Source organism: Dendrobates tinctorius, unplaced genomic scaffold (genome assembly GCF_039654945.1).
Source record: "Dendrobates tinctorius isolate UK_male_01 unplaced genomic scaffold, ASM3965494v1 ptg000143l, whole genome shotgun sequence".
NCBI lineage: Eukaryota > Metazoa > Chordata > Amphibia > Anura > Dendrobatidae > Dendrobates > Dendrobates tinctorius.
The window spans coordinates 36,989,796-37,017,571 of NW_027361810.1; the positions used below are offsets into that span (position 1 = coordinate 36,989,796).

The following is a 27,776-nucleotide window of genomic DNA, read 5'->3' on the forward strand; positions in this document are numbered from 1 at the left end:
GAGACATGCTTGATTCTGATCGAGAACATGCCCAGAAATATTCAGGCAGTGTTGAAAGCCAAAGGTGGATTTACAAAATGTTAACAAAATAATGCAAACTTGGATTTTTAGGAGCAAAACAGTAACAATGCAACGACATGATGAGTATCTGCATAACTAATCATATGCTAAATAGTTGCAAGTGAAAACTATTTGTGGGATAGCCAAGATGATTGCCTATAAAATGATGGTAGTCTCACATTAGAAGCAGTAGTGGATCTTGAGATATGTAGCCTGAAAGTCAAAAGTTCAAAACATTGTGTATATATATATATATATATATATATATAGAAAGACAGTTAAGACAGCGTTAAATCCTAGCACTATAGGTACTATTTAGGTTCACCTGACTACCTATGACTAGGACCAGACAATGTGTTTACTGGTCAGTCACCTGGGGGAGCTGAGCAGAGTTGATTGTGTTGGAGCTACAGCGAGAGCAGCCAGAATCTCTCTGAAAGGAGACTGCACAAGTCATGTGCACCATCACTGGTTGATGTTGACAATAACTATTTTCTGTGACCGAACTAGGGCTATCTCAATTGTGTCTGAGTCACCACTGAGCCAGAAGGAGGACCTGAATTGCTGTGTGGGAGAGACCCCGTTATTGCTTTGCCTTCCTTGGAAAATTACTACATATGTGCTCACAAGACTCTCAGAATGCTGTATAATAATAAAATAAGTATCACTTATCTTACTGAGCCCCACCCGCCGCTCCATTCCTGACTTTTCCCTGGTCCACCACCTATCTCCATTTTTCGGCCTCTGTATTTTCCACCTGTAGCGACCATTACAAAGAGAATGTGCATGCAATTACTGAGGTTTTCAGGATCCGTGCTTCTAAAAGATTGCAAATTTTTCTGTGGTTTAAACACGTTTAAAGTCTTCTTCATCACTTTTGTGCTGATGGTTTCTAGGGCACTACAACAGAAACAGAGGTAAATAAAAGACGACCAAGCTACTACAAAATCTCAGTGGATATGATGGAAAATCTATCTGTCAGACAAAGGGCTCAAAGTATTGCTACAGTTTTAACAACTACAATGGAAGGTAGGGCATAGCTTCTTCTATTTCCATTTTTCATTTATAGACTGACATTTTGATGCATTTTAGAAGTTGTTTTATCTAAAAACGTTCCAGTGCCTTGTGTATAAAAACGAATTCACATAAAAAGCTGTCTGTAGAAGCCAATTAGATAATGATGTGTATTAGTGGATTTCACTTTACCATCAATGGGATATATAAGGGTAAGATACAAGTTTAGGGACTTAGATATTGATGGAGGTCTGACCCATGACACCCCAACTGCAAATCCCAACCCCAATCAGCTGCTTGCAAGTTTCCAGTGGCAGAAAGTAATCCGTATGCAGAGCCAGAACAGCACAGCTCCATATGCTGTGTGGTGGCATTGTCAGGTACTGCAGCTCATCTCCCATTGAGGTGAATAGGAGCTGATCAGCTGAACCCGTGAGCGGTCACTGCACAATGTGAGAAGCTGTCATACACTGTTTACCTCCAGTCGCCAAAGGACCTATGAGCAGCTGATTGGTTCGGAGTGCCACGTGTCGGATTCCCACGAATCCGATAGTGATGTTGTATCTAAAGGATTGGGCAACCTTTAAAAAACATGACGGACATTATTTTATACCTGTTTTACGTTTTAATATTTTAAACATATAGGAATTTTCCTTGATAACATAAAAGAATAAATTTTTGTTGCTGTGCTTCTTTGGTGTAATTGTTACATAATTCCCCCAGTGTAATTATAGTCTTCAGGTATATTTTAGCTGTTTTTCCACATTTGCATAATAGAATGGACTTTGGACGGTCATATAAAAAATGTCAGGAGGCTCCACTATTAATTCATAGTTACTCATAGTTTTAGATGATACTGGTAATTAAACAGATTTTGGCCATTCACGTCTATTTGGCACGAGACCGCATGTATACAGACTGCATTCTTGCTCCATCCCGGCACCATATCTATAGTTTTTGTTTCCTGAAGAAGTGGGCTACACTTAGAAACGCGTAGAAAAAATGTAAAAAAAAAACTTTTTTTTTTACGTTATCTCTGGCATTTGATGTTTCTTCATCACCTGGCAGCGCGGGTACAGACCACAAACTTTACATTTGTTGCAATGAGTAGGGTAAGACGTAGTTACCGTGGGTACGGAAAGTATTCAGACCCCTTTACATTTTTCACTCTTTGTTTCATTGCAGCCATTTGGTAAATTCAAAAAAGTTCATTTTTTTCTCATTACTGTACACTCTGCACCCCATCTTCACTGAAAAAAACCCAGAAATGTAGAAATTTTTGCAAATTTATTAAAAAAGAAAAACTGAAATACCACATGGTCATAAGTATTCAGACCCTTTGCTCAGTATTGAGTAGAAGCACCCTTTTGAGCTAGTTCAGCCATGAATCTTCTGGGGAATGATGCAACAAGTTTTTAACTGGTTGCCTCGCTCAGCTGTCTGTCACAATGACGCGCCTCCTACTGTTCCCTCCACACACAGCTCTGGTTTATGAAAACTCTGACGTGGCCCCCCCCCAGTCAACGGGCCTCATGCACCAGTAATGCCCTGATGGCTGCCCTGCACAGACGTAATAGATTATGAAAATCATTCCTCTTCCAGTATCCCTGAGGAATGATTCCTAATAAACGAGCTAAACTGAGGATGGAAACCATAGGCCCTGAAGAACATGGACTTACCAGTATATTCATAATAACGGTTATTTATCACAAATTCAGCTAAGTAACCTAATCCTCCTGATTTTCAGACACAAAACACCTAAGATAAGTCTCAAGATTCTGGTTAACTTGTACAGTTTGCCCATTAGACTGTGGATGAAAAGCACATAAAAACGACAGATAAATCCCCAAACAAGTGTAAAATGCTTTCAAAAACTTGAAAATAAATCCCCCCGGTCAGAAACAATATCGGTAGGAATCCCATGTAATCTTATGATTTCTTTGATGAAAATTTATGCCACGGTCTTGGGTAAGGGAGATAGCGCAATAAAACGAGACATCTTGCTGAACCTGTCCACCACCACCAAAATAACTTTATTACTTGCAGATACTGGTAAATGAGCAATGAAGTCTGCTGATAAATAAGTTCAAGGTCTACTGGGAATCACCAATGGTTGGAGAGACCCAAACTGATCAGTTTGAGGGATCTTACAAAGTGCACACAGGCTACAGGCAGCGACATACTCCCAAATAATTTTGGAAACACCCAAACCACCAGAAACGCTGGGTAAGGAGATCTGTGGAGCCTTTACTTCCAGGGTGTCTAGCTAAGACCGAATCAAGATGGTCACTTATAACTTTAGATGTAGATTAACAGGTACGAACAATTTACATAAAGGACAGACATCCAGGGCATCCCCGAGCCTCTACAACCTCTTTCTCAAGGTCAGAACCCCCTGCTGGGGTGTGCTGAATTCCTTTTTGCTCTGTCTTCAGAAAATACCTGAGTACTGATATAGTCTTTTTGGAAGCCTAGCGTCTTCAGGGCTTTTTTCCCTATCAGCTGTTGGCTCTTGTTTTGATAGGGTTTTGGCGGATTACAGACAGCAGCTTTTCTATCCTGCCCTATGTAGTTAGCTTGGGCCCCATCGTTTGCTCAGCCTATCTTTCAATCTGTGTGAGTGTTTTTTCATCTTGCTTCACAGTCATTATATGTTGGGGGCTGCCTATTGCTTTGGGGTCTGCTCTGGGGCAGTTTAGATTTCCCTTTCTGTCTTTAGGCTATGTAGTTCTCCGGCTGTGATCGAGGGGTCTAGGGCACCGTAGGAACCCCCCACGGCTACTGCTAGTTGTTGTTGATAGGTTCAGGGGTCTGTAATCCGATAGCTGCCAATTTCTCTGGTTTTCTGGACTTAGCTAGTATTTCTGTTTTTGCCACCTACGGTGACTCATTCATAACACCACCTTGCCTGTCTATGCATCAGACGCTTAGCAAATTCTAAATATAATGCATTTTTATGATCTGGTTACCTTGACCAGAGGTACTGCCCCTTCTAGAAAATGATGCCTTTCTTCAAAAGCCCATGTAATGGCCAAGGATTCCCTGTTACCAGTGTCATAATTTTTCTCAGCAAATGCGAACAAATTTGCTCATCTCTAATTATAAGCTCCCCTGAGGTCTAGTTCAGAAAACCTTTTGGCCCCTACAATCTGATTAAAAAAGCCCAGAATGAGAGGGAGAGCATATGGATCCCGGATCGTAATACAATTGAGCTCACAAATGTCTAAGAAAGGGCGTAACTCCCTGTTTTTTTCCTTCACAAAGAAAAACCCGACAGCAGCGGGAGATGAAAAAGGTCTGATATGCCCTTTTGCCAAACTTTTAGTGATATAGTCCTTCATGGCCTGCCTCTCTGAACCAGAGATCTATAACCTACTCTTTGACAGCTTAGCCCCAGGAATAAGGTTAACGGTGCAATCATAAGGACAATATGGAGAGAGTTCCTGACACCCCTGTTCTGAAAACACATCCCCAAGGTCAGACAGGAAGAGATTGAGTACACACCCTGGCTAGCTGTGTGTCTAAGCAATACTCACTCCATTTAATCCCCTCCAGTTTGCCAGTCTACCACATGGTTGTGTAGCATAAGCCAGAGTACTCCTAGAACCACAGGGCAAGCCCTCTAGTACGTAACAGTCAATAAATTCGGAGTGCATGGCCCCTACCTATAGATGCAACATTCAAACGACCTGAGTAAAATATTCCAGGCTCAAGGGTGCAGAGTCAATAGCGATAATGAGCATAGATTTAGATAATACTTGTGGTTTGAGGGCCTTGGCTTGGATGAACCTGGAGTCGATCAAATTAAATCCCGCCCCATTTTCCAGAAAGAAAGGAACAACCACCCTATCTTTTCCAAGATGGTTAACGGCAGGCAGAAAAAATTGACATCAACCAACTGAGGAAATAAGTACTCCCGGATTGCCAATCTCCATGCAATCTGGGCTCCTTAGTTTTCCGGCTGCTGTTTACGGAAGGATATAGAAGGACACATACCAACAAAATGACCCTTTCCACCACAAAACAAAACACACTCCCCCATTGCAACCACAGAACGTGCCACCCCACCTAGCGGCATGGGTTCCATGGTAGACTCAGACCCAGGTTCCTTTGACTGCAGGCAGTCGGCAAATTGGAGTGTCTCCTTATGTCTCTGTTGAAGACGGTAGTCCACCTGGCTGGCCAGAGACATGGCCGCCTCCATTGAGATCATAGTCTCATGCAGAACCAGGGCTTCCTTCACCCTTACCTATAACCCTTGAATGAACTGGCTACAGAGTGCTGAGTCATTCCACTTAGTATCGATGGACCACCTTCGAAACTTGGAGCAATACTCCTCTGCTGGCCAGTCTCCATGCTGAAGCAGATGTAGTGTGCACTCGGACAGAGAAAAAAAATTCCTCAACCTCCCGTAGTGACTGAGAGTCCTATGGAAGAGAAAAAGCCCAGGCTTGGCTTGGGGGTCACCCTGAAGGATCAAAATTACGATCCCCACCAGTTGTACTCCAGAACCAGAGGAGTGAGGCCACAACTTAAGTATAGTTTACAGGCTTCCCTGAAAGCAACAAACTACCTTTAGACTAAGCTGCTGCAGTTGCCCAGCCTGAGCAGTAATAGGATTCATGATGGATCAAAAAACTAGTATGGGCCAGTGTTACTGTCACATTTCTGTTATCTGATAACCTGGGACCAGGGGCTCCTACTCTGTCCCTATTGCTAGGGGCAACCTAGCTACCCCTGTTCCCCAGGTTACTTCAAATAGTAAAGTTGCTGGGGCCTCATACCTTGCTGTACTCGTGAAGCAGCCCTTATCTATCCCCTCCCCCTCCCAGGGAAGTATGGGAGAATATTGTATGTAAATACACAAACCAGACATACAAGGAAGGATGTACAGGGATAAATAAAAATACCAATCATACAAAGTAAGCACTCACAGACAACAGAGCAAAACATCAAAGGAATTAGTAAGGTAAACAAAAATAGAAGAGAATAGGACTATGCACACTGAATCCTCCTCTTCTTCACCAGGCAGTGCAAGACTTAACACTGGAAATCCAGATTGCCAGAGCAGAGACTATGTAGTAGAGGGGAGTGGCTGATGCTGCACAGCTGATAACTTCCAAGAAGGAAGCTACAGAAACTCAATGCTGAGCAGTTTATTACTGCACTGCTGAAAAAAACTAGCACCATCGAATAAGAGGGAGAAGTGATTGTATTCAATGCGAGAGTACCTGAACTCAGACACTGCTGTCTTCTGGCTCCTGTCTGTCACAGCAAACCCGTGACACAATGAGTGTTTTGTGTCAAGAGCGAAAGAAGATCAGGAAAGAGATAGCATGATCCTGAGGAACAGATTGAGACAGAGAGAGTTACAGAGATGCAGAGAGAAGGACAGTTCCAGCTCTGAGGACTGACCATAGAACAGAGTGACCAAGTGAGAAAGGTCCGGAGAAGATACGCCTAGTAGCAAAGCCCTGATTAACTTACAGCTCTTAAAGGTAACAGGCCCGGATGGAATAGAATGTGAGACAAAGTGAGTATCCTTGGTGGGAGTTCCCTTAGCATCAGAGAGCTTGAAGCTCAATCCAGCCATATTGGCAAATCCTCTCCTTTATGAGAAGATTCAGGTGCTGAACCGAGGGAAGAGGAAATGACTTTCACGAGCTGTACTGTGGTGTTAAGCTGGGTTGTGGGGAAGGAATTGAGACCAGTGGAGGCTGGAATGTGTGAGGCCAGGGAAGTAATGAGACTATGTATTGAGATGCTGTGTGTTTTATGAAGAAACGTGCGAGAAGTTGTGTACCCCCTATCTTGTGTATATAGTTGCCACGCTACTGTTTAGTAAAGCTTCATTTGTTAAGAATTGGTGGTCTCCTTTCATGAACTGGTTAACCTATGTTCTGGCAAACCAGCATCATCGGTTATATGTGGCCTGCATTTGCGTACCACCCTTACAACACAAGTAATCATATCCAGCCAGAACATCCATCTTCATGTAACTTACCAGGGCGCAATAGACCAGTACTTCACCTACGGCTACCGAACCCGCACCACGTTACATTACTGCGAAGTGTTTTTTGCAAATAAACTGTATATTTTTGTACCATTTTTACTGCCCTTCTCCACCTCCAACAGTCCCACAAAACAGTATGATTACCCAACAGAGTCCCACAGAACAGGATGATGAACCCCGACTGTCCCACAAAACACTATGATGGCCCGCAATGTCCCAGTAGACAGTATGATGGCCCCGTACAGCCCCAAAGCAGTATAAAGGCCCACACACCGCCCCACCAAAATAGTATGATGGCCCCTACAGGCCTCCACACAGTATAATGGCCCCCACACAGCCCGCCATATAGAATGATTTCCACCACATACAGTTAATGGGATCCAAAAGATTCCTTAACAGAGGCCTGGCGGGTCCCTGTTCCATCATTGTGTTCAACTGCATCTGCATCCAGGATGCAGATACCATTGAAATTGTGACAACATGGGGAAGGTGGGGAAGGGTCGATGCCTACATTGGCAATGGGCCACCTTGGAACATGGACCCCATAGCAGCCGTGTGATCTGCATTATGCTTTACGTCCCTGTAAGTGATATATTTACTTGATGTGAGACAAATTCACACGACAAGCGAAATTTTAAAAAAAGTGTATCTGAAATATTTATAAAATCGAAGTTCAAAAAATTAAAATGTAATCTGTTATACTTTTAGAACTTGAAGAATCAAGACAAAAGAAGTGTTCTCCACATTGGTACAAATTTGCTAAATGCATTTTAATCTGGGACTGCTGTGATCTGTGGCTGAGGTTTAAAGACATTGTGAAGCTCATTATAATGGATCCATTTTCAGACCTCATTATCACAATCTGCATTGTTCTTAACACTATTTTCATGGCCATGGAGCATGCCAACATGTCATCAGATTTTGAACGTGTTCTTTCGGTCGGAAATCAGGTGGGTTGACATTTTTGCTTGGTGCTAAAATAGCATAAGGTCAGCAATAAAAAAAATATTAAATAAAACTCAAGCTGTTCATGTACCGTGGTTACAAAAAGTCTACACACCCTTGTCAAAATGTCTTCCATAGTTTATTAGCCACCAGGGACTGAGCCACACGGGAGATTAGTCATACAGGCAGGTCCCCGGCGGCTTCTCCCCTTCCCGCCTGGCGACGATTAAGCTATAGTCTTCTCTGAAACACAGCAGCATTTCACAGTTAAACATGTAAGGAGGAAGACCAGGCTGCGGGTGCCTGCGCTGTGCCGGGTGCGGAACTGTCGAGGCTGCGTCCCATGTTGCCCAGGGGAAGTAATAGGGGACTGGACAGGTCCCATGACTCGGGAGGAGGGAGCGTGTTTAAGAGGAAGAGAGAGCTGAAAGCGCATCAGACCCCCCCCCCAGGGGAGTATAATAAAACTTATTTTTCTTATCTTCTAGGCTGAACCAGGGCCTTATCTACAGCATTATATAATGCTGTAGATAAGCCCTGAAAGGTGGTGGCTGCATCTTATAGCGGCCAAAACAACAGGTGACAGGAATCTGTCACCTACTTTTGACGGGCTATATAAATGAGGTCTGTCCGGTCTGATGGGCGGTGTTTCCGATCTTTGCCGCCTCCCCATCCTTGGCCGCTGTCCGCAGCTTTTTCATGAATAGAATGAGTAGGTGTCCGCCATCTTTCGCGAGTGCACTAAGCATTCTTGACTCGCGCATGCGCAGTATGCTTTGCCCAACTGCGGGCAAAGCCGAAAAGCCTGACTGCGCATGCGCTGGTTAACTAGGCCCCGGAACACAGCAAAATACTTCTAGTAGGATTTTACTGACATTTTCTTAGTTGCATTTTACAGAAAAATCATGGTCCGTAAACAGCTTATAACAGAGCAAAGGGATCTCACTGTTAAAAGTTATCAGTCAGAAGAAGGCTAAACAAAATTTAAGGTATTAGATATACCATGGAACACTGTGAAGATGGTCATCAAGAAATGGCTTAAATTTTACATCACAGTGACAATACCTAGAACTGACATCCATCACAAATTGGTGAAAAGGCAAGAAGAAAATTGGTCCAGAAGGCTTCCAATAGGCTTCCATAACATAAAAGGAGCTGAGGAAATTCTTGACAGGTATTGATAGTGTACTGCATGTAACAACATGCATTTTTTATGTCTGGCCTGTGAGGTAGGGTGGCAAGATGCAAGCCTTTTATAACAAAGAAAAACATCCAAATGTGGCTAGATTTTACTAAAATCTACATCAAGTCTGATAAAAGAAATTTGGAGAAACATATTCTGGTTTGATGAGATTAAGATTGACCTTTATGGCCATAGTTCCAAAAGGTATGTTTGGTGCAAAGCTGCGCTTCACCAAAAGAATATCATACTAACAATGAAGCATGGTGGAGGCAGCATTATACTTGTGGCTTTTTTCGTCACTTGAAACTGGGGCTTTAGTAAAGATGCAGGGACTATGAACAGCTCCAATATCAGTCCATTTTGAAACAAAACTTTCAAGCCACTGCTAAAAATCTGACAATGGAGAGGAATTTCCACTTTCAGCATGACTAAAGCATTCCTTCAAATCAACAAAAGAATAACTTCGCCAGAAAATCAAAGTTTTGGAATGGCCCAGTCGGAGCCCAGCCCTAAATCCAAGTGAAAATCTACGGATTGACCTGAATGGGGTGCTCTACACAGGAGATGACCTTGCAATCTGACAGATTTAGAGTGCTATTGCAAGGAAGAGTGGGCAAGAATTCCCAATTCTAGATGTGCCATGCTGATAGACTCCTACCCAAAAAGACTGCAAATTTATGTAACCACATAATTTTAGTTTTTTTATTTTAAATTTTCAACCCCAAAAGATTTAATTTTATTTTCCCACTGAATTGTACAATTTATGGGTGACATTAAAGATGAGAAAAGTTCGGAAATGGTTCTATTTATTTTTTTAACACAACAAAACTCTGGCCTATTAATTGGGGTGTGTAGACTTTTTATATCCATTGTACCATAGGAGACCATTTTGGTTACATTATTGTTACAATACTCTTTAAATACTTTTGTTTTACGTTTTTCTATATTTTTTTGTCATTTTGAGCAGTCTATATAGTTATACATTGAAACAACAAATGCAAGAGTGTTAAGAGATATGGTATGACTGTTCAGCATTAAGCCAGTGCCAAGGAGTCCAATGTCTGAAAGGCCCTTTATTCCCGTAGTCTTTTGCAGCACACATGAAATTTGCTTGTAGGATATGCAGGAACTAATAGCCAGAATGTTACTTGAAGGGAATCTGTCACAAGGTTTTTGCAACATGTCTGAAAGCAGCATGATGTAGAGACAGCGATGTACAACTTACTGGGCTGCTTGCTGCAGTTTTGAAAATGCTGAGCTCTGTGTAACCCCACCCACATCACTGATTTGCAGCTTTCTGTGTGCACTGTTCATAGGCAGGAAGCTGTCAATCAATGGAGAGGGCGGGGTTACATAAATCTCATGAATATGGAGGAATACTGTTCATGGCAGCAGGTTTATATTTTGCAGTCCAACATATTTCAGCCAAAGTAGCACATTTGTAATAGAAATATCCACATTAAAGGGAATCTGTAGCCCAATTTTAGCCCTATAAGCTGCGGCCACCGCTATCAGGGGCTTATCTACAGCATTCTGTAATGCTGTAGATCAGCCCCCGGTGAAACCTGAAAGATAAGAAAAACACGTTAGATTATACTCACCGGGGGGGCGTACTAGGGTGCGGTGGGTGTCGCGGACCGGTCCGGCGCCTCCCATCTTCATACGATGATGTCCTTCTCCTTGCTTCTCTCTCGGCTCCTGCGCAGGCGTACTTTATCTGTCCTGTTGAGGGCCGAGTACTGCAGTGCTCAGGCGCCGGGAAAGGTCAGAGAGGTCCGGCGCCTGCGCACTGCAGTACTCTGCTCTGCCCTCAACAGGACAGATAAAGTACGCCTGCGCAGGAGCCGAGGGAGAAGCAAGGAGGAGGACGTCATCGTATGAAGATGGGAGGCGCCAGACGGGATGGCGACACCCATCAGACCGGACCGAACGCCGGGGTAAGTATAATCTAACTTGTTTTTCTTATCTTTCAGGTTACATCAGGGGCTTATCTACAGAATTACAGAATGCTGTAGATAAGCCCCTGATGGCGGAGGCCGCAGCTTATAGGGCTAAAATGGGTGACAGATTCCCTATAAATTGTGCAGTTTGGACATGCATTGCGACTGAATGAAATCCATGGGGAATATGTGCAGCAAAAATAGGCATGATAAATCTGCAGAACATGAGTCCTGTGTAAACAAGTCCTACAGCTGAAAAAACTGTTGTACACTTTTGTAATGTGTTTTCAGTTCCTTGTCATAGCTATACAAATACAGAAAATCACAACTATCCCCAACTGAAAGCAATTCTTCTTTTTCCAGGTTTTTACAGGGATTTTTACATCAGAAATGGTACTTAAGCTGATTGCACTACATCCTTACTATTATTTCCAGGAAGGCTGGAATATATTTGACGGATTTATTGTGGGTCTTAGTATATTTGAACTTGGCGTTTCAACAGGAGGCAGTTTCAGCGTTCTTCGATCCTTTAGACTGGTAATGCAATGTCGTTTTTGGATGTATGTGGTTTCTTTGCACCAATTCTGTTTTAAAGGAACATTAAATCCATAAAACAATTACACAGGAGATTTACCCACACTAGTTGTCAGGCTATATGATTTTACATAAAGCAATATCCAACAGGATCAATGGAGTGGTTCTTTAAAGCTAATTTGTCACCAGGAATTTGCTACCGAATCTGAGAACATCATATTTGACATAAAGAGACCCTGATTCCAGCAATGTGTCACTTAGTGGGTTGCATAGTGCAGTTTTTATAAAATCACTGTTTTATCAACAGAAGATTAGGACTAGAGAACTTTTAGGCCTGCTGCCAGGTGGTCCAACCACACCCTCACCACTGATTGGCAGCTTTTTGTCTATGCACAGTATACACAGAAAGTTGCCAATCAGTGATTTGGCTGGGGTTATACAAACCTCAACATGCAGAGAACTGCTAGATCTGCAGCAAATAAACCAGTTTTTAATCAAAACTGCAGCACCCAGTAAAGTAAGTGACACATTTCTGGAATCAGGGTCCCTTCTCCTACATCATGCTGCTCTCAGTCAGGGTACCACAAATCTGGTGACAGATTCCCTTTAAGGGTTCACTATAAAAAACATTAATTACATATTCTGGGTTAATTAAAAGTCTTAAGTAGTACATGCCATAATGTACTGAAAAATATTCTTGTGGCCAATGCTACTGTTAGTAAGCTCATTAGTACTTTTGTTTATTCACACAGTAACTACACAGCTCAAAAACACTAAGATATCACTGAATGCAATATTCCAGTTGCAAAAACAGTATTTATTCATTACATAGTGAAATTCGTTGAGAACAATAATAAATCAAAAAAACGATCAATGTAAATCAAAAATATTTTCCTATGGAGGTCTGGATTTGGAATGATAATCAAAGTGAAAAATAAAATTACAGGCTGATCCTACTTCAATGGAAATGTCTCAAGACAAGGAAATGATGCTCAGTAGTGTGTGTGGCCTCCACTTGCATGTATGACCTCCCCACAAAGCCTTTGCATGGCCCTGAGGAGGTGGCAGATGTTCTCCTGAGGGATCTCCCAGACCTGGATTAAAGCATCTGTCAAGTCCTGGACAGTCTATGGTGCAATGTGGCGTTGGTAGATGGAACAAGACATGATGTTCCAGATGTGCTCGATTGGATTCAGGTCTGTGGAGCGGGCAGGCCAGTCCATAGCATCAATGCTTTCATCATGCAGGAACTGCTGACACACTTCAGCCACATGAGGCCTAGCATTGTACATACATGAGAATGAGCTCAGGGCCCAGAGCACCTGCATATGATCTCACAATGGGTCTGAGGATCTCATCCCGGTACCTAGGGGCAGTCAGGGTACCTCTGGCTCGCACATGGAGGGCTGTGTGGCCCTCCAGAGAAATGCCCCCCCCCACATCATTACTGACCCAGTGCCAAAGCCTTCATCCTGGAGGATGTTGCAGTCAGCAGAGCATTCATGGCGTCTCCAGGCTCTGTCATGTCTGTCACATGTGCTCAGTGTGAAACCACTCTCATCCTTGAGGAGCACAGGGCGCCAATGTTGAATCTGCCAATCTTGGTGTTCTTTGGTAAATGCCAATCTCCCTACACGGTGTTGGGCTGTAAGTACAACACCTACTTGTGCACGATGGGCCCTCATACAATGATCATGGAGTCTGTTTCTGACAGTTTGAACAGACAAATTGATGTTAGTGACAAGCTTAAGCGATCCCACAGCCCAAGCATCCCATAGTAGCTAGGATTACAGGTGTGTGCCACAGCACCCAGCAAATTGATGTTAGTGGCCTGCTGGAGGTCATTTTGCAGGGTTCTGGCACTGCTCCTCTTGTTCCTCCTTGCACCAAGGAGGAGGTAGTGGTCCTGCTCCTGGGTTGTTGCTCTCCTACGGCCTCCTCCACGTCTCCTGATGTACTGGCCTGTCTCCTGGTATCTGCTCCATGCTCTGGACGCTGTGCTGACAGACACAGCTACCCTTCTTGCCACAGCTCGCATTGATATACTACCTGAGCAACTTCTGTGGGTTGTAAACATCGCCTTATGCTGCTGTACCTCTAGTGGTGAGAGCAATGACAATAGGCAAAAGTGACCAAAACAACAGCCAAAAAGGATGAGAACAGAGAAATGGTCTGTGGTCACCAGCTGCAGAAAAACTCTCCTTTATAGTGGTTGTCTTGCTAATTGCCTATTATTTCTACCTGTTGTCTGTTCCATTTGTGCAACAGAAGGGTAAATTGATTCATAATCGGTGCTGTTGCACACCTGGACAGGTTAATTTCACAGAAGTGTGATTGATTTGGAGTTACATTGTGTTTTTTTTTCCTCAGTGTATATGTATATTGATTTTTTTCAGTAAGTTCTAATGGTATTTACTGATATAATGACAGTAGAAATCATTAATGAAAATTGTTGGTTAATTCCTCTGTATTTTTCTGTTCTTTCTTCCCAATTTGACTTATGTTGCCATTTTTATTTTTTTCGTATTAACCCTTAAAGTTTTAATGTTTTTTTTTTTTAAATTCATGAATAAGCTGACATACAGTATCTGTATGTGAGAAAAACACTATTTCTGGCCATTTCTTGTATTCTGCATTTTTAGCACTTTTTATATCGCCATTAAAAGTTTCAGCAATTTCTTTTGGCATGCCTTCATCTCCCGCCACTTTCCCCCCTCTCTGACCACACCCTCTTTTTTCCTCCATAGACTTACAGGCAGCATGTGTAATTTGATCCCTCACTGCTGACAGATTTGTAGACAGATTAAGAAGCTTTTGAGACTGAATGATCAGCGCTAGGAGTTAAGATGGGACTAATAAGTGGAGAAAGAAGCATTTTTCCCTGATAAGATAAATTATAACGTTTTTTTTTTTTTACCTTATAAGTATAGTTACTGTCTAAGTTGACCACAGTTTCTTAAAGCAATAAACCTGCTACTGTGCATGTACTACTATAGCCCCAACTGCATGGTTTATTCTTCCTGCATCTGTTAGTGACTTCTCATGTTATTAACTGAACTGTTTATTCTAAACTATTCTTGCCAATATTGGGAGGTTCCTATTAAAAGGGGAGACAAGCCAGACTCATGGAAGAGTTGGCAATCTCCATTGTTCCACCCAAACTTCCTGAAAGTCTCAGAAAAACAGCATTTTAAGAAGGATACCACTACCTAGTATTAATGGGTCACTTATGGAGCAAATGGGTTCATGGTGTCTCAAATGGGGCATGGTAATTAGCGCATTATAGTTCTTTTCTCCCAGATTCCTTCCCGTGTAAGTTGTCAAGAATAGACAAATAAACACATAATTGCCATAATATTTGTGATCAGCAATAATATTTGCTGTGTTGGAACTTAAGTGGCTCATGTCATCACTGCTCCATTGTTGAAGCAGGAGATCTCCAGGATAACCCTATTGAAACAGTTACAGCTTTGCACATAAGTAGGACCGGCTTAACAGGAATTTGTTAGTGGGCTTTTGTTATTTAATTTCAGAGCAGCCTGTAGCTGCTGAGAGACTGATTCTGGTGATATGTCACTTACTAGGCTGTTTCAATAAAATCAGTGTTTTATCAGCAGGAGATTATCACTACAAGACTAGGTGTCTTGTGCCTCCTAGTCAACTGCTCTGTATAACTCCGCCCCAACACTGATTAGCAGCTTGCTGACAATGTACATGAGCACTGCTAGATCTACAGCAGAGAAAACAGGGAATGTATCAAAATGACAGCATGCAGACCAACCATTAACATAGTAACATAGTAACATAGTTTTGAAGGCTGAAGGAAGACCTTATGTCCATCTAGTTCAGCCTATTTTTAGTGCAGCTGTTCTGCATTGTTGATCCTGGGGAAGGCAAAAAACCCACAGAGTAGAAGCCAATTTTCTTCATAGGGAAAAAAAATTCCTTCTCCTAAGCTGGGTCAACCATCTATCTATAATATTCTGTTATTCGTAACCTTCTATACTGTTACTCACAAGAAAAGCATCCATTCCTTTCTTAAATTCATTCAGTGAGTTGGCCATCACCACTTCCTCAGGAAGAGAATTCCAGAGCCTCACTGCTCTTACCGTGAAGAACCCTCTTCTATGCTGGTGCAGAAATTGTCTTTCCTCCAAACGAAGAGAATGCCCCCTTGTTCTTGTCACAGTCCTTGGTACAAACAGTTCACTGGAGAGATCTCTGTATTGCCCTCTGATATACTTGTACATATATATTAGGTCTCCCCTAAGTCTTCTCTTTTCTAGAGTAAATAGACCTAATTTTGATAACCTTTCTGGGTATTGTAGTGAACCAACTCCATTTATCATTTTAGTAGCCCGCCTTTGAACCCTTTCAAGTTCAGTAATGTCTTTCTTGAGCACCGGCGTCCAAAATTGCACACAATACTCCAAGTGTGGTCTGACGAGTGATTTATACAGAGGGAGAATTATGTTTTCATCTCGTGTCTCCAGACCTCTTCTAATGCATCCCATGACCCTATTTGTTTTGGTGGCAGCTGCCTGACACTGGGCACTCCAATTGAGCTTCTTATTGACTAAGATGCCTAAGTCTTTTTCCATGTCTGATTTCCCCAGCAGTTTCCCATTTAGTAAGTAATTATAGCATCTGTTTCTCCTTCCCATGTGCATAACCTTACACTTATCTGTGTTAAACCTCATTTGCCATTTTTCAGCCCAATTCTCCAATTTACTCAAATCTGTCTGTAGTTGCAAACTGTCCTCCTTTGTGTTAACTACCTTACATAGTTTTGTATCATCTGCAAATACTGATATTTTACTGTGTAAGCCATCCACTAGATCATTAATAAATATATTAAATATTAGGGGGCCCAATACAGAACCCTGTGGTCCCCCACTAGTAACCCTGGCCCAATCTGAGTATGCACCATTAATAACCACTCTTTGTTTTCGATCACTAAGCCAGCTACCTACCCATCTACACACATTTTCCCCTAGCCCAAGCTTTCTCATCTTACTTACCAATCTTTTATGTGGGACAGTGTCAAATGCTTTAGAGAAGTCGAGATAAATGACATCCAATGATTCTCCTTTGTCCATTTGAGAGCTTACATCCTCATAGAAGCTGATCAGGTTAGTTTGACAGGAGCGATCCTAAATAAATCCATGTTGATATGGAGTTAAACATTTATTAACATTGAGATATTCCATAATGGTATCCCTTAGAAACCCTTCAAAAATTTTACCCACAACAGATGTTAAGCTTACCGGCCTATAGTTTCCAGGTTCCCTTTTACACCCGTTTTTGAATATTGGTACCACATTTGCTTGCCACCAATCAAAAGGAGCAGACCCTGTTTATATAGAATCTTTAAATATAAGGAATAGAGGCCTGTCTATCACATTACTTCAACTCCCTTAATACCCGAGGGTGAATGCCATCAGGGCCTGGTGATTTGTCAATTTTAATCTTACTAAGGCGGTTATGCACTTTTTCCTGGGTTAGGCAGGTAATACTTAATGGGGATTTACATTATCACTCTGCATTTCCCCTGGCAAATGCTTTTCCTGTGTAAACACTGTTGAGAAAAAAGTATTTAAAACATTTGCTTTTCCCACATCGCTCTCTATGATTTCACCCTCATTGTTCTTTAAAGGGACGACACCATCAATTTTAATCATTTTACTGTTTATATAATTAAAGAATAGTTTGGGGTTTGTTTTACTTTCCTTAGCAATGAGTCTCTCAGTTTCCACTTTTGCTAAATGTATTTGTTTTTTACACATTTTATTTTTTTCTCTATAACTTTTTAATATTTCTTCATTGCCTTCTTGTTTTAGCTTCTTAAATGCCTTGTTCTTGTTATTTATTGCCCTTTTACATCCTTATTTAGCCACATTTTGGTGTTCTCCTGTTCCTAGCCCTTTTATTTCTGTACGGTATGGCTAGCTCGCAGTGGGTGTGTAAAACTGATTTAAATATTTCCCATTTATTTTCTGTGCTCCTATTTTTGAGGACATTGTCCCAATCAATTCGGCGAAGGTCCTCTCTAAGCTGATCAAACTTTGCTTTCCTGAAATTCAGCGTTTTTGTAACCCCCTTCCAGGGCACCTTACTGAAGGACAAGTGGAATTGTATTATATTGTGGTCACTGTTCCCTCGGTGCCCATCGACTCGCACTTCTGTTATTCTATCTGGCCTGTTGCTTAAAATTAAGTCCAGAAGGGCTGTCCCTCTAGTTGGGCCCTGCACAAGTTGTGACAGATAATTATCCTTGGTCACTGACAGAAATTGGTTTCCTTTCTGAGATACGCAGGTTTCAGTTTCCCAGTCTATGTCGGGGTAGTTGAAGTCCCCCATAATAATCCCCTCATTGTGATTTGCTGCTTTGTCTATTTGTTTCAATAATAGATTTTCAGTGGTTTCTGTTATATTTGGTGGCTTATAACAAACCCCTATGAGGATTTTATTACTTTTCCCTCCTTGTATCTTCACCCATAGAGACTCCACCTCTTCGTTTCCCTCTTGTATATCTTCTCTTAGCGTGGGCTTTAAAGTGGACTTTATATATAGACAGACTCCACCCCCTTTCCTTTTTTTACGATCCCTCCTAAACAAATCATATCCTTGCAAGTTAGCCGCCCAGTCATAGCTGTCGTCTAACCATGTCTCAGTTATTCCTACTATGTCGTATTCTTCCTCATACATTACCAACTCCAGATCTTCAATCTTATTGGTCAGGCTGCTTGCATTGGTCAGCATGCAGGAAAGAAGTTTTGCTTCCTTTTTCTTAGCTTCCTTCTGAGTACCCTGTATTGGGTCCTCTGTACCACATCTAGTATCCTTGATTAGTTTGTCCTTCTGCTGCACGTTCTTGTCTGCTGTTTTTCCTCCCATCCCCTCTTCTTCTAGTTTAAAGCCCTCCTGATGAGTGTGGCAAGTCTTCTGGCGAATGTGTGTTTCCCAGGTTTTGTGAGGTGTATCCCATCTCTTGCGAGAAGTCCATCGTAGGGAATAAAAAACAAATCTGAACTGAGAAAAGTAAGTTAATGTGTATGCACAATGTAAGTGCATATTAACACATGACCATTAACCAGAGAAAACAAAAAGCAAAAAACACAAATATCCTGAACTAAAAAGTAAAAAATATACTGCAAATAATGCATAAAGGTAATAATAATAATAATAAGGGTATTTAGTAAACATAATGTTACTAGTGGTTCAGCCGCTCGACCCTTATTCACATTCACGCCACTTGGCAAGTGAAAAGGTTTTAAATACTAGAGTAGGGACTGTCCCACAAGGGTTGCCGTGACGTGGCGGGGTGGCTTGTACATTATTTTGATCAAAATTATGTTTACTAAATACCCTTATTATTATTATTACCTTTATGCATTATTTGCAGTATATTTTTTACTTTTTAGTTCAGGATATTTGTGTTTTTTGCTTTTTGTTTTCTCAAGTCCATCGTAGAGATAATTCATGCCATGGTCCAAGAATCCAAATCCTTGCTGCCTGCACCACCATCGTAGCCAGTTGTTCACCTCTAGTATCCTATTCCATCTTCTGATGCCATGACCATCGACTGGGAGGATTGATGAGAAAACAACCTGTACGTTCCGTTCCTTTATTTTCTTCCCCAGAATTTCAAAGTCTTTGCAGATAGTTGGTAGGTCATTTCTTGCCGTGTCGTTTGTGCCTACATGTATCAGTAGGAAAGGGTAGTCGTCCTTGGATTTAAGGATAGTTGGTATCCTGTTGGCCACATCCTTGATTTTTGCTCCTGGGAGGCAGCATACTTCTCGTGCGGTTATGTCCGGCCTGCAGATAGTTGCCTCCGTGCCTCTTAGTAGTGAGTCGCCCATAACTACCACTCTTCTTTTCTTTCCCGACGCACTGCTTGTTGCTCGTGAGTGTTTTTGAGTGTCATTTGTTTCTGCCTTTGTTGACAGAGTAACTTTTTTTGCTGATAGTGTGTCTTCTCTTGTAGATACGGTATCATCCTGAGCTGTGCCATTTTCGTTCTCAGCATGAGGGCTTCATATTGGTTACTAAGCTGTGTGGGTGGTGATGACCACTTGATCCATTTGCTTCTTTTCGTCACATGGCTCCACTTTTCAGCCTCTGTATGTGCTCTGAAGCTTTTGTCACTTTCCGTATCCTGAATGGTTGCTTCTGCTTCATCCAAGAAGTCCTCATGTTCTTTAATTACCTTCAATGTTGCTATTCTTTCTTCCAGTCCCTGCACCTTTTCCTCTAAGAGGGCAACATTTCATTGCTGAAATGACGATCTCTGTCCCTGCCTCATTCTGCTCTCCGACTGCATGGCAAAAACCTGCTGAAAGATTGTCTTTAAAGCTGTATCATTAGCTTTCAACTGGGCTTTGACTTCAAAGTGAAATAGTTTTGTAAAGTGCTCATAATAATAACTTATTTAAAGTGTCCATAAAAATAGTAAAAGTCTTCTTTTATTCTAAATATTCTAGCTTCGCGTCTTCAAATTGGCAAAATCATGGCCAACACTCAACATGCTGATCAAGATCATCGGCAACTCTATTGGAGCTTTGGGAAACCTGACCTTGGTGTTGGCCATCATAGTGTTCATCTTCGCTGTGGTCGGTATGCAGCTGTTTGGCAAAAGCTACAAGGAATGTGTCTGTAGGATCTCTGACGACTGTGAACTCCCTCGCTGGCACATGAATGACTTCTTCCACTCCTTCCTGATCGTGTTCAGAGTGCTATGCGGAGAATGGATCGAGACCATGTGGGACTGTATGGAGGTTGCGGGACAATCTATGTGCCTCTTGGTGTTCTTGTCAGTGATGGTGATTGGAAATCTTGTGGTAGGTGTTTTTTCTTACGTTAGTTTTTTATTGTCCCTGTTAGTTTTCTTCACTACATGATACAGCTCAGCTCAGATCTTATCCTTGCATTAGTATTCATAAAGAGTTTGTATTTTCATCTTTCCTAGAAACCCCAGGGGCTTCACCGTCTATACACAGCATGATCTGTACATTTAATTTCTTGGTGGTCTGGTATCTGTATCACATTCTAATGTATATAAATTTAGGAGACATTTAGGCCATGTTCAGATGGGCGTATACAAAATCATTTGTTTTTCATCCAGAAAATGACTATTTTTCATCCATATTTTTATCGAAGTGCAATCCATAAGCCATCAGTGTGACCATTTTTTACATCTGAATGTAATCTGTGTGACTGGTTTTTACGTCCTTATGTCATCCGTTTTTTACATGAATAATTTAATGAGTAATAAAAGGAATGGTAATCCGGTTTTTGCACACCCATTGACTTATAATGGGCGAGTCTAATCTGGACTCTGGATGAAAGTAGTGAATGCTGCGATTTTTTACATGAAGACGATCAGTCCATGTCTAAAAACAGTCATCACATTGACGTGCACCCCCACCATGCACATCACATTGACCTGCGATGTGCAGTTGTGGTGCTTGAATCCCGCGCCGGAATCCCGAACATGCGCCCTGCACTCGCTAAATAATCTGTACCTTTTACTTCTCTCTATGGTCCGTGTATTCAGCGTTATTGTGCGCCTGCACCTGCGGGACTCAAGCACCACAACTGCACATCACAAGTCAGTGTCACGTGCATGGGAGGGGGTTGATAGTATAATGAAGAGAGGAGGCAGGGATTTCTTTCAGGAACCTCACGCCCCAGAGCCTGGAAGAAATCATTAGCATAATGAAATAAAAGTCTATTTCTCCACATCTAAACAGCAACTGTGAGGCATACAGGTAAGACTAGATTAACATTTGTATTACCTCTATGCCCATAGTAATAGCTGAAAAGTGTCCCAGGGGGTGAAAAAGTCCCTTCAAATGGCTCAAACAAAAGGGTGGGATCTTTTATGAAATATATACAGTATACTTTAATAGTGCAACAAGGTATAGAGTGAACGATTGTGTTTATGAGACAGCCCCTATAATTCTGTGTCTAGATCATACCCTTTAACCCCTTCACGACCAATGACGCCACATAGGCGTCATGAAACCTGGTTCAAATCTGACCAGTGACGCCTATGTGGCGTCATGACTTCAAAGCCCCCCTGCAGGTCGGGTGACCGGGGTCACTGAAAGGTCACCCGACCCGCAGATACAGGGGGCTTTGTAATTCACCACATGGGGCGTGGCTTCGCCCCCACGTGGCTACGATCGCTCTGATTGGCTGTTAAAAGTGAAACAGCCAATCAGAGCGATAGTAATATTTCATCAATGAAAATTGATGAAATATTACAATCCAGCCATGTCCGACGCTGCTGTAGCATCGGACATGGCTGGAGACACCGATTCCACCCCCCCCACCGGCGATCGCCCCCCCGCAACTGAATGACAGCGGCGATCTGCCGCCGCTGTCATCATCTGCCCCCCTCCCATTCCCTCTGCTCCCCGCCAGCCTCCGATCCCCCCCTCACCCCCCCGGTACCTCCGGTGTCCCCCCGTCCCTCCCGGTGTCCCTCGGGTCCGGATGATGGGCGCCGCCATCTTTGAAAATGGCAGGCGCATGCGCAGTGCGCCCGCCCGAATCTGCCGGCTGTAGATTACATTCTTTCATTTTGATCACTCTCACAGTGATCAAAATGAAAGAAAAAGTAAATAAACCCCCCGATTATCACCCCCATAGGTAGGCAGAACTAATAAAATAAAGATAATATTTTTTTTTTTTTTTTTCCATTAGGGTTAGGGTTAGGGTTGAAAAGAGGGTTAGGGTTAGGGTTGAAAAGAGGGTTAGGGTTGAAAAGAGGGTTAGGGTTAAAAAGAGGGTTAGGGTTGAAAAGAGGGTTAGGGTTGAAAAGAGGGTTAGGGTTAGGGTTGGAAAGAGGGTTAGGGTTGGAAAGAGGGTTAGGGTTAGGATTGGAAAGAGGGTTAGGGTTGGAAAGAGGGTTAGGGTTGGAAAGAGGGTTAGGGTTGGAAAGGGTTAGGGTTGGAAAGAGGGTTAGGGTTGGAATTAGGGTTAGGGTTGGAATTAGGGTTAGGGTTGGAATTAGGGTTAGGGTTGGAATTAGGGTTAGGCTTGTGGTTAGGGTTATGGTTAGGGTTGGGATTAGGGTTCGGGGTCTGTTGGGGTTAGGGTTATGGTTAGGGTTGGAATTAGGGTTAGGGATGTGTTGGGGTTAGGGCTGTGGTTAGGGGTGTGTTGGGGTTAGGGCTGGAGTTAGAATTGAGGGGTTTCCACTGTTTAGGCACATCAGGGGGTCACCAGCCAATTTTGCGTTCAATAAGTTAAACGGTGCTTCCTCCCTTCCAAGCCCCGACATGTGCCCAAACAGTGGTTTACCCCAACATATGGGGCATCAGCGTACTCAGGAAAAATTGCACAACAACTTTGGGGGTCTAATTTCTCCTGGTACCCTTGGGAAAATAAAAAATTGGGGGCTAAAAAAATATTTTTGTGGAAAAAAATTTTTTTTTAATTTTCACGTCTCTGCGTTATAAACTTCTGTGAAGCACTTGGGGGTCCAAAGTGCTCACCAGGAATCTAGATAAGTTACTTGGGAGGTCTAGTTTCCAAAATGGGGTCACTTGTGGGGGGGGTTCTATTGTTTAGGCACATCAGGGGCTCTGCAAACGTAATGACGACCGCAGACCATCCCATCAAAGTCTGCATTTCAAAACGCCACTACTTCCATTCCGAGCCCTTACGTGTGCCCAAACAATAGTTCCCCCTCATATATGGGGCACCAGCGTACTCAGGACAAACTGTACAACAACTTTTGGGGTCCAATTTATCCTGCTACCCTTGTGAAAAAAAAAATTGCTGGCTAAAAATCATTTTTTTGGAGGAAAAAAAAATATTTTTTATTTTCACGTCTCTGCGTTATAAACTTCTGTGAAGCACTTGGGGGTTCAAGGTGCTTACCACACATCTAGATAAGTTCCTTAGGGGGTCTAGTTTCCAAAATGGGGTCACTTGTGGGGGGGTTCCACAGTTTAGGTACATCAGGGGTTCTGCAAATGTAACATGATGCCCGCAGACCATTCCATCAAAGTCAGCATTTCATAATGTCACTACTTCCCTTCCGAGCCCCGACGTGTACCCAAACAGTGGTCATCCCCCACATATGGGGTATCAGCGTACTTAGGACAAACTGTACAACAACTTTTGGGGTCCAATTTATCCTGCTACCCTTGTGAAAAAAAAAATTGCTGGCTAAAAATCATTTTTTTGGAGGAAAAAAAAATATTTTTTATTTTCACGTCTCTGCGTTATAAACTTCTGTGAAGCACTTGGGGGTTCAAGGTGCTTACCACACATCTAGATAAGTTCCTTAGGGGGTCTAGTTTCCAAAATGGGGTCACTTGTGGGGGGGTTCCACAGTTTAGGTACATCAGGGGTTCTGCAAATGTAACATGATGCCCGCAGACCATTCCATCAAAGTCAGCATTTCATAATGTCACTACTTCCCTTCCGAGCCCCGACGTGTACCCAAACAGTGGTCATCCCCCACATATGGGGTATCAGCGTACTCAGGACAAACTGTACAACAACTTTTGGGGTCCAATTTATCCTGCTACCCTTGTGAAAAAAAAAATTGCTGGCTAAAAATCATTTTTTTGGAGGAAAAAAAAATATTTTTTATTTTCACGTCTCTGCGTTATAAACTTCTGTGAAGCACTTAGGGGTTCAAGGTGCTTACCACACATCTAGATAAGTTCCTTAGGGGGTCTAGTTTCCAAAATGGGGTCACTTGTGGGGGGTTCCACAGTTTAGGTACATCAGGGGTTCTGCAAATGTAACATGATGCCCGCAGACCATTCCATCAAAGTCAGCATTTCATAATGTCACTACTTCCCTTCCGAGCCCCGACGTGTACCCAAACAGTGGTCATCCCCCACATATGGGGTATCAGCGTACTCAGGACAAACTGGATAACAACTTTTGGGGTCCAATTTATCCTGCTACCCTTGTGAAAAAAAAAATTGCTAGCTAAAAATCATTTTTTTTGAGGAAAAAAAAATATTTTTTATTTTCACGTCTCTGCGTTATAAACTTCTGTGAAGCACTTGGGGGTTCAAGGTGCTCACCACACATCTAGATAAGTTCCTTGGGGGGTCTAGTCTCCAAAATGGGGTCATTTGTGGGGGGTTCCACAGTTTAGGTACATCAGGGGCTCTGCAAATGTAACATGACACCCGCAGACCATTCCATCAAAGTCAGCATTTCAAAATGTCACTACTTCCCTTCCTAGCCCCGACGTGTGCCCAAACAGTGGTTCCCCCCCACATGTGGGGTACCAGCGTACTCAGGACAAACTGGACAACAAATTTTGGGGTCTAATTTATCCTGGTACCCTTGTGAAAATAAAAAATTGCGCACTAAAAAATAATTTTTTGAGGGAAAAAATTTTTTTTTTATTTTCACGGCTCTGCGTCATAAACTTTTGTGAAGCACTTGAGGGTTCAAGGTGCTCACAACACATCTAGATAAGTTCCTTAGGGGGTCTAGTTTCCAAAATGGGGTCATTTGTGGGGGAGCTCCAATGTTTAGGCACACAGGGGCTCTCCAAACACAACATGGTGTCCGCTAACGATTGGAAGTAATTTGCATTTCAAAAAGTCAAATGGCGCTCCTTCCCTTCTGAGCCCTGCCGTGTGCCCAAACAGTGGTTCCCCCCCACATATGGGGTACCATCGTGCTCAGGACAAACTGGACAACAAGATTTGTGGTCCAATTTCTCCTGTTAGCCTTGTGAAAATTAAAAATAGTGTGCTAAAAATCATTTTTGAGGAAAAAAAATTATTTTTTATTTTCACTGCTCTGTGTTATAAACTTTTGTGAAGCACTTGGGGGTTCAAAGTGCTCCCTACACGTCTAGATAAATTCCTTAGGGGGTCTAGTTTCCAAAATGGGGTCACTTGTGGGGGAGCTCCAATGTTTAGGTGCACAGGGGCTCTCCAAATGCGACATGGTGTCCGATAACGATGGTGCTCCTTGCCTTCCGGGCCCTGCCGTGCACCCAAACAGTGGTTTATGACCACATATGAGGTATCTGTGCACTCAGGAGAAATTGCTCAACAAATTTTAGGATCCATTTTATCCTGTTGCCCATGTGAAAATGAAAAAACTGAGGCTAAAAGAAAATTTTTGTGAAAAAAAAAGTATTTTTTTTTTTTTTACAGATCAATTTGTGAAGTACCTGGGTGTTCAAAGTGATCACTATGCATCTAGATAAGTTCCTTGGGGGGTCTAGTTTCCAAAATGGGGTCACTTGTGGGGGAGCTCCAATGTTTATGCACACAGGGGCTCTCCAAACACGACATGGTAACCGCTAAATATTCCAGCATATTTTCCATTCAAAAAGTCAAATGGCGCTCCTTCCCTTCTGAGCCGTGCCGTGCGCCCAAACAGTGGTTTATTACCACATATGAGGTATCGTTGTACTCCGGAGAAATTGCCCAACAAATTTTAGCATCCATTTTATCCTGTTTCCCATGTGAAAATGAAAAAATTGATGCTAAAAGAAAATTTTTGTTGGAAAAATTAAAATGTCCATTTTTTCTTTCCACATTGCTTTAGTTCCTGTGAAACACCTGAAGGGTTAATAATCTTATTGAATGCAGTTTTGAGTAGCTTGAGGGGTGCAGTTTTTAGAATGGTGTAACTTTTGGGTATTTTCTGCCATATAGACCCCTCAAAGTGACTTCAAATATGATGTGGTCCCTAAAAAAATGGTTTTGTAAATTTTATTGTAAAAATGAGAAATCGCTGGTCAACTTTTAACCCTTATAACTTCCTAACAAAAAAATATTTTGTTTCCAAAATTGTGCTGATGTAAAGTAGACATATGGGAAATGTTATTTATTAACTATTTTGTGTCACATAACTCTCTGGTTTAACAATAAAAATTCAAAATTTGAAAATTGCAAAATTTTCTAAATTTTCACCAAATTTCTGATTTTTTGACAAATAAACGCAAAAATTATCAACCTAAATTTACCACTAACATGAAGCCCAATATGTCACGAAAAAACAATCTCAGAATCGCTAGGATCCGTTGAAGCGTTCCTGAGTTATTACCTCATAAAGGGACACTGGTCAGAATTGCAAAAAATGGCCTGGTCATTAAGGTCAAAATAGGCTTGGTCATGAAGGGGTTAAATGTGTTTTTCCGCTATTCTTTAAATTGATGTACAAAAATATCTTAATTTTCACCTTTTTTATTTTAATTCCAGTTGCTAAACTTGTTCTTGGCCTTGCTCTTAAGCTCATTTAGTTCTGACAATCTTTGTACAAACGAGGTGGACAGTGAACTTAACAATCTTCAGGTCGCAATCGGCAGAATCCGAAAGGGCTTGGCTTATGCTAAAAAACGCTTGCTAGAATTTTTCCAAAAATTGTTTCTGAGTACTGAAGAAGAGGATGTGGATAACAGAAAACGACATCAAGACCAGACTATTAAGTATGATAACGGAATATATACAAATGTGGTGGTAGACAACGTGAAAAACCAAGATTTTTGTAAAGTCCTAGATGGAACAAATGCTGTAAACCGTGTTATTGATAAGAAGGTTTCTATAGCTGATAACGACAAACAGTACCTCATCAATGTAGTGCCTATTGCTGTCGGAGAGTCCGACTTGGACAAACAAAACTCTGAAGACTCCGGGAGTGACTCCGATTTTGATGAAGATAAAGAGGTATGCCTTGCGATAGAATTCAAAAACCTGTATTTGCATATGATTTTTTGACCATTTTGCCAGTGATCTTGAAGTTAGAAATGTTAATAAATTTATTTAAATTGGAATAAGTTCACATATATTGAAACAAATATACAGAGAAAACACAAGTAATACTATGCCCAAATATATATTTGCAATACCTACATTTCAACTGGCAATGCCACATGGGAGGAGTACCGTCTCTCTTTAAAGAAACCGGCTGAACATGCAAAGCTCCATAGGAGAAAAGTTTTCAAATTAGCTCTTACACAAAGCAAATAAAACTTTATTGCAAGTACCACCTAGGAGAGGTGGCTACAATAAAAATTCAATGTCCGACCTCTTAAAGGGGATATCCGGGACTATTTTATTTTTTTACTATGCGCCTAAGA

At 42.0% G+C, this 27,776-nt stretch overlaps 1 protein-coding gene across 3 annotated transcripts in view; it reads left to right on the forward strand.

The window, feature by feature from the left end:
* The window catches only part of LOC141049368 (sodium channel protein type 2 subunit alpha-like), a 263,234-nt gene that overhangs the window by 172,485 nt on the left and 62,973 nt on the right, over positions 1-27,776 (forward strand). For all 3 annotated transcript variants that reach the window (XM_073545767.1, XM_073545765.1, XM_073545766.1), the window contains 5 exons: positions 957-1,089; positions 7,796-8,037; positions 11,519-11,692; positions 20,176-20,532; positions 26,899-27,363. In XM_073545767.1, the coding sequence (XP_073401868.1) occupies positions 957-1,089; positions 7,796-8,037; positions 11,519-11,692; positions 20,176-20,532; positions 26,899-27,363 (1,371 nt within the window). The remainder of the gene's footprint in view (positions 1-956; positions 1,090-7,795; positions 8,038-11,518; positions 11,693-20,175; positions 20,533-26,898; positions 27,364-27,776) is intronic.